The 14313-nt window shown below is 32.9% G+C and overlaps 1 protein-coding gene across 1 annotated transcript in view; it reads left to right on the top strand.

The window, feature by feature from the left end:
* The window catches only part of LOC149144044 (heavy metal-associated isoprenylated plant protein 20-like), a 277567-nt gene extending 263622 nt beyond the window's left edge, over positions 1-13945 (top strand). The window contains exons 2-3 of the mRNA XM_089447120.1: positions 13212-13290; positions 13490-13945. Coding sequence (XP_089303246.1) covers positions 13212-13290; positions 13490-13785 — 375 coding nt within the window. The 3' untranslated portion in view covers positions 13786-13945. The remainder of the gene's footprint in view (positions 1-13211; positions 13291-13489) is intronic.
* Positions 13946-14313: the final 368 nt, after the last annotated feature.

Here is a 14313-nt window from a genome sequence, read left to right on the forward strand (position 1 = left end):
TGAAATTAAGATGGATCTAGGCTGGTATAATATATATGTAGTTTGACATTGAAATATTTTATTTATAATTCATGTTCTTCATATTAAAATTTTAAAACATGTCTCTCCATATCTTTTCATGTATGCATACATTTAGTTATTTTTATTAATATTTTCTAAAATATTACATATCAAATCCATATTAAGCATTGAAAGAATAACAAATCTCCCTCATGCATTGAATGAGAATGCAGTTATTAATGGAATAAGAATTCTCTCTCTCTCTCTCTCTCTCTCTCTCTCTCTCTCTATATATATATATATATATATATATATATATATATATATATATATATATATATATATATATATATATATATCGTGTTAAATTTGTTTACTCAAACTGCCTATTGAAATATTTTATTTATAGCCCACATTAAACTTTTGTTTGTTATTGATATTTTTAAAATCTTATATATCAAGCCCATATTCAAAAGAAAAAAATAATTTAAATTACTTTATTTTTCTCGTTATAAAGTAGATATAAAATTATGTTATATAATATGCACATTCAAATATTTTACTTATGGTTGACATTAAAATATTTTTTGTTATTAATATTTTTTTGTTTTAAATATCATATCCAAACTGAATATAGAATGAATTACACATCATGTAACATCATTATTTCCTATCAAATCCATTGAGTAGAATGAATTACACATCATGTAATATGAATAATACTATTCCCTATAAACTACATATTAAGCAGTGAAGAAATTATATTTCTTCTTTGTGCTAAAAATAAATGAAATTATTTTACTCATCTCCACATTAAGTAGTGAAAAGATTACATCTCTTCCTCATACTAAAAGGTAATTTATTTATTTTTACATTTGGTTACTTTATATCTCTATATAAAATATTTTGGTGCAAATTGAAGTATTTTAATTATGGTTAACATTAGATTCTTTTGTTATTATTATTTTTAGTTTGTCAATTTAAAATATTCTTTTATTATTTTTAAATGTAACCTTAAATGAAAACAACTCTCCCATATTGAATTGTATAGAGCCTCCCCCCACAAAAATAATTTTAAAATATAATAAATAAATAATTTTGAATAAATAAATAAAAATAATTTATTTAATTTAAAAATAATTTGTATTATAAAAATTCTTTTAAAATATATAAATTTGACGCATTCAATTAAATTAATAAAAAATATATTTTTATTAAATATATTTAAAAGATCATAGAATTCCTATGATCTTGTAGGTTACCTGCATGACATTCAAAATAAGTATTGAGTCAGTTTGGCTCACATACAAGCATATTCCTCCCGTCTACAACTACATTTATACATGCATTCAAGGGCCCAAAATCCAAGATCCCTGTGCACTGCTGGTGGTATACGAAGACCTATAAGGATTCTAGTATACCTCTCATTCTACAAGTGAAACTAGGCCCCCAAATCGCACCCCTTGTGAACCGTATGTTGGGTCTAAAATCAGTGTACATCATGTAAGCTTTTCCATACATATTCCAGACCTATACCAAAAGAATAGGTATATACATTTGTAGCCTCTGAAATTCCAGGCATACTAACTATTATAGTTGGTACATATTTAAGACAGAATTTAAACAGATCCTCAAGGAAATAATACATCCCTGAAGCACATCTATAGCTTCACCCAACTTGTAGTTATGAACATTATTCCTTAATAATGTGGACTCCAAGAGGTAAGATTCCATAAAACATGGCTATCATTTAGAGCCCTGTATTCTGGATGGTGGATAGACCCCATGACCTGGTTGGACGTTTTGTAAGCTTGCTTCACAAAATAGGGTTCAATCTCTAAGAATCAAATTTAAGTCTACAATTATCATTTTGTTTACGGTTAGAAATCATATATTATATATATATATATATATCCACATATATATATATATATATATATATATATATATGGGGTATACTCTCCTTGTATCACAACTAATGATAATATGTTATCAACCACCATTACTTTTTTAGAGAGCTTAAATGTGAAATCAAGGCATGAAAACTTCATGGTATAAGCCCCTCTTATGATATTGAATGTGTATTATTCATCAACCATCTATTTGTAAGTAGAATCATACCAATTGGTCAAAATTCAAGTGAAGGAACAGTTTGCATCTTGGCAATTGGTTGATGGTACAGATTTATGGCTTGTCCTCTTTTACTTTGCATCTTTTGCTAGAATATTGTATGAGGATGTAAGTCTAATAGAGATGAAGTTGAATAATATGAACTTTAATGCTATTTTTTTGTTACACAAGGATAACCCTTTTACACAATAGATATGCCTAAGGCATATTGTATCAATGGTTACTTGTCATCATCATGTTGTTCTTAGTTGATGGATAACGGTGGAGGGATGCCCTAGTGCTGAAAGTATTTATGACTTATCTTGGATACAATAGAATGAACTTCTCATAGAGAACCCTTGTTACTATAGAATTTTTCTCATGTTAATATATCATGATTTGAGGGGTCTAGAGGAATACCTTTCAGAAAATATCTCAGGCATCAAATCTTTGAAACGCGTTAAAAGGACACATGTATCATCATCAGCCTATTATCAACGCCCAATGTACTCAGATATGTGCATGGGATTTAGTTTTAACACAATATATGTACAACAAGTCTAGCATCATGCCTATCTGAGGAACTCTCCATCTCAAATGAAGAATTGAATACGGAAAATTTGAAAATGAATCAAACATTTAGTGTTTGAAAGATCACTTCCATTTTTCTTGATTATCCTTTTAAGGCCATCTCATTTGAGGAAGGTTGTATTCGTAACCAAATGATCCATTTCTCTAGAATTATTTTCAAAACCATAAAATGGGGAAGTGTGTTTTGGAACCCAAAGAATGTTCAACATGGACAATGATAGATCTACCTAATAAATACTTGAGCACCCTCACTTAAGTGGTATATGCTCATTATAGACTACATGATAGATCGTTGTAATCGTATCCTCTCACATTTACCCACTTTCACTGGATTGCCCGGGTAAACATGAGTTGAGGGTCACTATGATAAGATTAAACTTCCTATATGACCTTAACGAAATGGATTCGAAAACTTAAGACCTTATTGACTTCCCTCGGGTGCTACAGGACCTCCAGGAGCAGCCCAACCCCTCCAGATGTCCAACCCTTGAGATAAATCTCATTTTCACTGACCTAGAGCCTCAGTTGCTCCCTTTCCGAGACATGAAAATGATTGTAACCCTCCAGTCGCATTGTTAAGTATGCCTCCATGTGACTGTGGACTTTTCCAGACAATTCTATACCAGTGACCCGAATTCTGAGCCACTTTTTTAGGACCATGACTCGGGCCTCTACCCAGAACTTAGTGAAACCTCTAGAGATAGCAAATGACATAGAAAAAAATATTATAAACCAAATCTTGAACTAGGAATTGGCTTGACCCCTCCCAATCAAGACTGACATTTCGTCAAACACATGGTCAACATGCATCCTACAAGTCATGAATGCAAATATGAACATAATGATCTGAAAACTTATCTGAGATTTAATAAGAAGGGTATATGCCTTTTCACAATAGTTTCCATAACACCAATTATTTTTTGCATTCATTATCCAAACATTCATTAATAGAAATGTGTTAAGATCCATACTTAGATATGTTAATTAACTATGCTTATAACCAACATATAACCAAATAAATAAAAATGAGAGAATAGCCATTAAAACCACATCATAACAAGTACATTTACTCATCAAAAGTAAGAGGAACTTAGCTCTTATTAGGCATTTGCAAAATCCAACCATGTCAAGGACTTCCACATACCACCCAGCCATAGATTGGGCTAAACCAAATATTTCTTTCAGTTAATCACCCTCATGCCATATTCTAAGCATGAATGTGGGATATCATGGGATAAAACCATCCATAAAAAACCAAGGAAATCTTGAGTTTAAACCACCTCCACCCTCACCATACTATTATCTCACCTAATCCGGTCTCGAGATCACAAAACAAAACCGAGCTTGGATGCCTCAGAATTTCTTCACCATTCCTTGAGGAATTTTCCTTTCTCCACCCACATGTTGAGGTATTTCCATAGAAAATCATCTCCACCCCAACCCTTGGGATTTTCTTGAGACCTCCTCACCCAGATCTAAAACCTTCCGGCAATCAAAATCTCAACAGAGAAAGAATCCATCACACCATCAATATCCAAAAATGGCAAGGCAAGGTTGAAACCACTATCAAAACCTGGAAAAATCCATGCTACGAATAGTAAGAAACCAAAATATGCACATGTATATGCCATGCATGCCAAAACCATCTAGGAAACCATACATGTAATCTATTACTTGCAAGTATTCCTGCTAAAGTTGCCTGATCCAACCTTTCCTTTCTTGATCTTTTCTTTCCTTTGCTTTCCTTATCCTTCCTTTGCTTTCTTTGTCCTTCCTCTGCTTTCCTTATCCGTTCTTTGCTTTCTTGGTTTCCTTCTCCTCTTGGTGCTCTTCTCCTCTCTCAGACTAACTCCAAAACTGAACTAACAAAAGGATACAAATTGATGCTTTGATGCCTTTTATTATTTATGCCTCTAATTTCTTCATTTTTCCTCTATTTTCCTTTAATTTCCTCCTCACATGCAACCTATGACCTTTCACCTCCCTTTTCTCATATTTTCCATTATTTCACAAATAAAAATACCAATTTATGCCTATTTTCCTTTTCAAAGACTTTTTCATTTCCTTTGCCAATTTCCCCTTAGCCATAAACACAACAAGTGATGCCCACTAGGATATTTTGTCAAACATTTAACTTGGAATAAGTGTCCCATTACCTTGGTCTTATTTTTCCTTTATTAACTTTATTACGTGAACTTTTAAATCAGGGTTGTTACAGACCCATCCCCCTTAGGAGAACACCGTCCTCGGTGTTCTATGATACCTACAACTAGCAAAACCGTTGAAAACCAAAACATACTACACATGGAGATTTATAACCCAACTCATTGCAATATTTACAATGAACAACCTGCTCAAAATCAAAACCATCATGAAAAACATGACAACATGACAACCATACCGCTTATTGGAGCTTTATAACACAACTCATTGTAGTATTTACAATAACATCCATACATGAATATGTACATATACCAAAACTTCTTTGCCTCAACTGGAAAAAAATGAAGGATACATATCCCACATCTGATCATCCATCTCCCATGTAGCTTCATCAGGCCCAAAGTGCTTCCACTACACTTTAACTTGCTCGATTGCTCTATTCTGGAGCATGAGTTGTTTCCGCTGCAATATGCACTGAGGTTCTGGCTAGAATTCTCCTTCTGGATCCACCTACAATACAAACTAATCAATAACATGATCAACATCCTTTACATATCTTTTAAGCAATGAAACATGGAAAACATCATGGAATTCCACTGTCGGAGGCAGTGCAAGTCTGTAGGCCACTAGTCTAATCCTCTCAAGGATATCAAAAGGTCCACAATACCGAGGTGCCAACTTGGCACATGATCCAATCCTCAAGGGGATCTTCTTGGGCTTGATGTGAAAATACACATGCTCCCAAACCTGAAACTCCTTAAATGCCCTGTGTTGGTCTACATAATTTTTCTGCCTATATTGTGTTGCATTTAGATTCTTCTTTATAACTTGCATTTCTTGTTCCATGTCTGCCAACATGTCTAGTCCAATAAGTACCCTATTCACTTGATCACTCCAACTGATGGGAGTATTACAACTTCGCCCATACAGTGCTTCAAACAGACTCATCCTCAGTGACTCCTGGTAACCATTGTTGTAAGAAAACTCAACCAATGGAAGGTACTCCTCCCATCTCCTATGTTGATGCATCACATACATCCTCAACATATCCTCCAAAATCTTGTTGACCCTCTATGTCTGTCCATTTGTCTGCGGATGTTAAGTTGTACTAAAGACCAACTCTGTCCCCAAACCTGCAAATGACTCCTTCCAAAACTTGGAAGTGAACTTAGCATCCCTGCCTAACACAATCTTCTTTGGAACACCATGCAATCTAAGGATCTCCCTGATGAATACTTGTGCCACCTCACTAGCTGAATAAGTAGTCTTCACTGAAATGAAGTGAGCTACCTTTCCCAACCTATCGACCACAACTATGATAGAATCATGTTGCCTCGATGTCCTTGGAAGACATGTAATGAAGTCTATGGAAATGACCGCCCATTTCCATTATACAATCGGAATAGGATGAAGTTTTAGGATTTGATGGAAAAGATGTAGGCTTAGGATTTGATGGAAAATATGTAAGACCCATGACCATGAAGATAATTTTGTTTTTTTTGTCGATAAAAATGTGATCAAATCATTTTCATTAATATTTCATAAAGGTACATCGTTTAATCCATGTATTATTCTCTTCCGGCTTCACTCCGACTAGATTTGTTAGCGAGGAGATCAGTGCAAAAATATAGAAGAAAATACAATTTCTTATAGGAGTTCCGAAGGAAAACTAGCAATATAGCCCAAAACACTCACAAAACCAAAAAAAAATTAGCAGATGACATGTCAAGCAGGATGAATCAGTGCATGACCAGGACTCGGGGCCCTTGGAGGGTCGTGACCTTCATGAACATGGAAGTCAATGTGGGCAAGTCTCGTTTCTATCTCATCCAGTTGTTTTTCGGTGCGGCATTGACTTCCATGCACAGAGATAAGTCTGTCAACAATATCCCCCTTGCTAAATTGGATTTCATTGATGTACGCTATGGTATCATTTCTGTCATCATATATTTGCTGACGGATGACCTCCAAGATGGCCTGAATGTCAAGGAACTACTCTGCAATGGAAGCCAACGATGGCAACTACTCCACCCAACCTAATGATTGGTAAGAAACATATGCGACTTCCCCTTCCATGGCTGCAACCTCCTCCACATTCTTGTTCATTTCCTCTACGCAGACCATCCGTTCCCCTGACTAACCCTTAGGCTCAACTCCATGCCTAGCACACGCTCGTTGGTGAGTCATACCCTCCTAACTAAAACATCACTAGTTCTTCATAATGGAGGGAGTGCCTAAACCACACCCTCACTTTCGGCTCGTCTGACACTCAAGAGGGAAAGAACTCACCCCATGCCCACAATAGCCACAGGCACTAGCAGCACCCCAACTATGACCCAAATTACTCCCAACCTTAAAAAAAAAGTCCTTTATAGTGCCTCTTATGTAATAGGTCCACAGAATACCACCTCTCTAGATGCCTAGTACCAAATTATGATTCAGAGCGACACCTTCCCAATATAGAAACAAGACCAAGACCACCAAACATTAACCAAAATCATAAGAAAGTTGGTAATTAAGACCGAAGGAAAAACCTCCACTTACCAAAATTCTAGCATTGGCTTGGGAATTATGACTAGGGCTGAGCAATGTCACTCAAATTAGCACTGCAATTGTTGCATTCAGCGTTGTGAGTTTGTTATGTGAACAACCCCAACTCCTCTCTCCTGTACCCCACACCATCCTGCAAGTCACCCAAATTGTATACCCCCTGTACACATACCTCCAACAACAAGACCAATTCAAATTCAAGCCACCTAGACCAACGGGCATGCACAGGTAATAGGCTTGTGCACACTCAGTCAAGTTGATTCTTCTCACCCTCCCGCCCATACCAAGACACCAAATGTTGCTTAGAACGTTGTTCAGTTTGAATATGTAATAAATCGACACCTTCTCAATTCTTATAGGTGACCTATGTCACTTTACTTCGTTGTCGTCATGTCGAGGAGCATGTGTCATTCGAAATCATTTCACCTTCTGCGAGCTAGGTCCCATACCACCTACTCACCCACCCCCATCGAGGTATTGCATAAATTAACAATTGTTACAATAAAAAAATTGACATCTTTTTCATAATATAATTTCATATTTTTCAACAACTATGATCTTTTATGAATAGCTCACCAATTTCAAAATTGGATATCAAAATCTTATTAATTTTCAATTTCACCATTATAGTCACTATTAATGAGCTCAAATGAAAGTATATTTAACACATCCCCTATAAAGGACATAAATTTCTATTTAAAATTCTAATTGTCAAATATTTTAAAATATATTTATAAAACCATGTAATAATTAATATTACTATATGTGAAAAAATACACAAAACTTCTTGAAATTGGGAGATAGGGAAAATAATACAAAAAAACATAAAAATAAGATTACTAAATGTAAAAAGGTACACAAAAACCTCTTGAAGTTAAGGGAGAAGACTAGAAAAAAATGATAAAAAACATAAAAATATACACATAAACCTCTTGAAGTTTGGGGATGGGGATGAGGGAAATAATACAAAAAAATATAAAAAGGATATTTCTAAATGTAAAATTGTAGACACAAATATATTGAAGTTTGGAGTAGTGGGTGGAGAGAAAAATACAAGAAATATAAAAAGAAAGTTTAAGGGTGGTTGTGGAGGAAATGATAGAGAAAACATAATATTTATTTTTAATTTTAAGGATGGAGGGTGGGGCAAATAATTAAGAAAACATAAAAACATTTTTATGTTTTCTGTATTATTTCCCCACTTGTCACCCTTAAACTTAAAAATATTTTTACGTTTTCTCTATAATTTCCCTCATCCTCCACCCTCAAGTATGTATGGATTTAGTTAGGTGTTAAGAAATTAACAGAAATAAAATTTAACTTGTGGGGGTGGAGGAAAATATTGCGTATAACATATATACAAAGGTGTGGGTGAGAGGAAATGTTGGGTAAAATATAAAGGTAGGGTGGGGTGGAGTGAAATATGTTATTTAAGTGTCTTATAATATAAAGTTATTATTTTTTATATCAACTTTGAGAGTAAGGGGTGAGGCAAATAATAGAGAAAAACATAAAAGGATTTTTATGTTTCTCTATTATTTCTTAAAGTCTCGGAGGGGAAACAATAGAGAAAACATAAAAACATTTTTATATTTTCTTCATTATTGGAAAACATATTTTTGAGAGTAAGAAAAATAATAAAGAAAATATAAAAATGTTTTTGGATAAATAGATATAAAAATTGTTCCATTTAAATATATTTTTAAAATTTATGAAATCTATATTAAACATATTTAGGGTGGAGGGTAAGGAAAATAATAAACAAAACATTTAAAAAAAACATTTTTAGTTAATTAAATATTAAAAAAAAAACTTATTTAAATTGTTGAATTTAGGAGGCTCGTGTTATTGCTAGGGTTGCTCAGTTTCATCCCGGAAATTTAGGGAAGCCATTGAAATTGAAAAAAGGCCAAACAATCTCAATAGAGATGATGGCTGGAATCCCTGCCCTCTCTTCCCCCTGCCCCTGCTCCGTTTGGTGTTGTTCCCCCTCATTTTTTGGATTGTAGTCCCTTTGATTTTATGTTTTATTCGCCTGTTCTCTTTCCCTTCATCTCGATTAATATTATAAACTTTATTGTTTGCTTAAGAAATATTAACTAACCTACTTTAAAACAATGTTCTAATGTTCTTACTTTCTACCCATTGATTTAATTAATTTTTATCCTTAGTCCCTTATTCCACTAACTTATTGAGTTATCCTTTTAAGAATTATTCTTATTATATTTTATTAATATATATAAGTAGATAAGGCTTAAGTTTATATTTATTTTAATAGCTTTATTAATAAGATCGATTAATAGATTTAACAACATTTAATTGTTATGGTAATAACTCTAACAATATTGACTTACAATTAGATTTTTAATTATATATAGATTTAATATTAACCCCTTTGATTAAATATGAATAAAAAACTAACTTACAATTAATTAACTAAATGTTTAATTATATGATTTTAATATAATACTAAATATTTAATTATATAACTCTTATATAAATTTAATGTCAACCCCTTTTTACGTTACCTTACTTATATAGATATTACATTAACTTTCCATTAACTATTTAATTATATGTTAATTTAATATTGCCCCTTTTAATTTAATATAAGTAAAACTAACTTACTATTGGTTTACTAATTATTCAATTATGTAACTTTAATTATATAACTTATATATATTTAATTTTAATATTTTTAGTTCATATTGAATAAATACATTACCTAGTTTATATTTGATATTTGATAGTAAACTAACTAACTAAAGATTTATTTATATTATTTAAATATAGGTCATTTCAATAACTAATTAATTCTCATTAATTAATTTATATTTAAATATGGTAATAGGCATTTAACTGAATTACTAACTATGTAACCAATTATGTTCTCCTGTCCATATCCCTTGGTCTAGTTGGTTATCCGTTTCCTAGTCAAATATAGTCGTTAACCATTCTAGCTCACTAGTTCAATATAGTTGTTGGATGTTCTGCTCTGACAGCTTGTCCTAACGATGAATCACAATGTTGGTTCGAAAGTCATAGACAAATGCATTTCAATGTGATTTACGCCAAAAAATCTTGTCAAAAAACCTATTTAAATATTAAAAAAAAAATCATAAAATCAATACCTATAATATTTTGAGATTTATTTCTAAGGATAGAGGGTGGAGAAAATAATAAAAAAAACATAAAGACATTTTTAAATAATTAGATATTAAAAGTATTAGATTGAAATACCTATAATATTTTGAAATTTATATCACTTATTTAGATTTTTTATTAATAATATATTATAAAATTGACTTATATATTTAACTTATTTTATAATTATATTTCAAAATTATAAAATAACAATAATAATATAATTTTAAAATCAATATCAAATTAAATTGAAATTTTATTATTTATAAAATAAAGTATCACTTCATTAATTTAATTATAAAATTTACTAAAATAGATAGACTCCACACTTTTAAGATTTAAACTTATGCCTAAATAAAATAAAACAAATACATTTAACCATTATACACACTCAACTATTAAACCACATACACATATATTTATATATATATATTTAAAACCACATACACATATATTTATATATATATATATATTTAAAAAAATAAATATAATATTATTCAAGAAAAATTAACAATACATATCTTAATTGGGTTTTAATCACACTTTTTATCCACTAAAAAAATATCAGAAAAATTAAATCAACCACAACCCTTCAAATCATCATATTATGACCCTCACATTTGATCCTGATCCACATGTCCGCTGGCATTGAAATGCTTCAATCATCGAGGCGAACCGTTGATTCAAACAATGCGGCTGCGTGAGTGAGAATAAAGCAAATTGAAATCACCAGAGACCCACAAAATTTACGAAAAGTTACGGCCAAATGAAGGCAATGCTTCAGCAATTGAATTGTCTTGCATGTTTGTCACCGTGCTCCATTTTCCATTCGTCCAAGGAAATTAGGAGCCGTGTAATCTTGTAGAAGCTAGTGAAACGCTGATTGAAATAATGTGTGAACCGTGATTCAAAGAATCTGAGGCCTGAGTGAGCACATGGGATACACACAAAATTTACGTCAGGGACAGAATTGACTATTCTTCTTGCAAAGCTCGAATTTTAGGTTGTCAAACCTCAAGATGAAGACAATGGAACCTAAATCTTTTGTTTTCCCATTCAACTTGGTTTTTGAATTGCCATAAACTTTCATCCTCTTTATATTCTTCAATAACAAAAAATGTAGCAGCCCCTAAAGACTAATCAGCCTTTTGTTTAGTGTCATTTCATAGGCCCAACTTTAAAGAGAAAATGTGAAAAGTTGTGTAGAATCATCCTTGCTCCACAATGACCTTACAAGCTCCGTCAAACATGGTCATTTACTTAACTATTACTATCTCCACTTACCTGTTACGTGAGATAATTAATTGATGACTTCATAGCCATTTAACTAAAATTATTTGTGTGTTTAGTGCATATTCACATCTTTCTACTAGACACAACCATGTAAATTATTTCATTGAATTATAATTTTTTAATATTTTATGCACTAATAAAATTTATTAATTCTTTTTTACCAATTTTATTTTTTTATATCTTTGTGGCCAATTTTATTATTTTTTTAAACTAAATTCCACTCATACAATTTCCTTTACAATTTTACCCGTTTAAAATATATATATATATATATAATATATATATAATTAAATTAAATTACATTACATTACGATACCACAAAATTTACGGCCATGAGAAATCGCTACTTCGGCCATTGAACCGCCTCGTATGTTTGTCATATGATGACGGACTATCCTTCATCTTCCAAAAAAACCGTGTAATCGTGTAGAAGCGGGTGTCTCTCGCTGTTCCGTTCAAAAAACCAATCCTTATTTTCCGCTTTTTATCATCAATTTCTTTGCACGTGGAACCGACTTGCCAAATGACTATTGCTAAAACACTGCCATCATTTAAATTTCCAGTTTAAATGAGCATGTGATACTTTTCTGTGCTTTCTTTTTTTGCTCCTCTGGTATTTTTTCCCTGGGGTTAGAATGAATTAAGAATTCGGTAGCGGTTTTACCCTGGGGTTAGAATGGATTCAAAATTCGGTAGGGGTTGGTAGTTTTTTAGGATTAAAAATATGGTAAGGATTTGTTGTAATTAGAAGTTAGAATGGATTAACAATTCGGTAGGGGTTGATAGTTTTTTAGGATTAAAAATATGGTCGGGATTTATTGTAATTACAAGTTTTTATTAAATAATTATGATATATATTTAGTTAATTTCCAGTTTAGATGAGTATGTAATGTTTTTCTGTTTTTTTTGGTTCCTTTGGTTTTTTTTTCCTTGGGTTAAAATGGATTAAGAATTTTCCCTGGGTTAGAATGGATTAAGAATTTGGTAGGTTTTTTTCTGGGTTAGAATGCATTACGAATTCGATGGGGTTGGTATTTTTTAGGATTAAAAATATGGTAAGGATTTGTTGTAATTACAAGTTAGAATGAGTTGGAATGGATTAAAAATTGGGTAGAGTTGATAATTTTTTAGGGTTAAAAATATGGTAGAAATTTATTGTAATCACAAATTTGAACTTAAATTTTTTAATAAATATTACTGGTTAAAAAATTATACTGACCAAAGTATATTTTAAATTTTAAATTATTATTTTTTTCTTAAATTGTTTCACTATATTCCGCCCCAAACTCCAAAACCTAGACAACGCCGTAAATTTGATCCTGCAAAGCTGATCATTGTTTTAATTTCTGGAACTGGTGCAGACTGTGGTGTTGAGGGTCCGCAATATAGATTGTGACGGCTGTGAGGAGAAAGTGAGGAGGTCAGTCTCGTCCATGAAAGGTGAGCACTGAGTTTTCGGTGTGGTTCTTTAACTGGGTTTGTTCACATGGTGCATCGCTTTTAGTATTATAAATCATATTAAGATGTTCTCAGATATTATGATCAGTTATACGATACTTTATCATAAATATAAACCTTAATGGTGATTGTATCATCTCTTAGAACAACGTATCTCATGCGATGAATCTCACATACGCAGGCGTGCAATCGGTGGATGTGGACAGAAAGGAGCAAAAGTTAACCGTTACTGGATACGTGGAGGTATACAAAGTGCTAAGGAGGGTGAAGCGCACCGGTAAGCCCACGGAGATTTGGCCTTATGTACCTGCCGAAATGGCATACCATCCCTACGCTGCTGGGGCTTACGACAGGAAGGCTCCTCGCGGCTACGTTCGGAACGTGGACCCGGGTTTTCTCATGAACCCTAATCGCACAGACCAGCAGTACACTTCCATGCTCAGTGAAGACAATACGAATTCCTGCACCATCATGTAGCTGCGCAGCTGCAGCTGCCTGTACAGCCAAAACTATTTATTGGGGGCGGCTTCTCCATCTTTATAATTATATTCTGTGATGTGATGCCCTTCGTGAGGAGTAATGTTGGTAAATTAGTAAATTTTACTGTGAGATAAACTCTGTTTGATGAAATATATAAACTCTGTTGTTAAGTATTGTTAACCATTATGATAATTAATTGTGTTATCATTATTCAATGTGAGTATATGATTAACTGTGGCTAACCACTGTGAAGGTGGTTAAATAAAAGAAACCCTAACTGCCTTGAGGAGGCAGTTGAGTCCCCAAGAGGAAAAAGGGGAAAATGCCAAGTCTGGTTAGGATCAGATGGCAGAAGGAAGAAAGAAAAGTGCTATGTCTGGTTGGGACCAGATGGCATGTTTATGAGGAAGAGAATTCCTGAATCCGCTATGTCTGGTTAGGATCAGATAGCGAGAACTGGCATAGCCAGTGAGATTGCAGACGAGATCTGCAGATGTGCTTGGGGGTGGAAGATCGAGAAGGATC

Source organism: Pinus tabuliformis, chromosome X, assembly GCF_031772625.1.
Source record: "Pinus tabuliformis cultivar Carrire ecotype Pingquan chromosome X, CPIR1, whole genome shotgun sequence".
NCBI lineage: Eukaryota > Viridiplantae > Streptophyta > Pinopsida > Pinales > Pinaceae > Pinus > Pinus tabuliformis.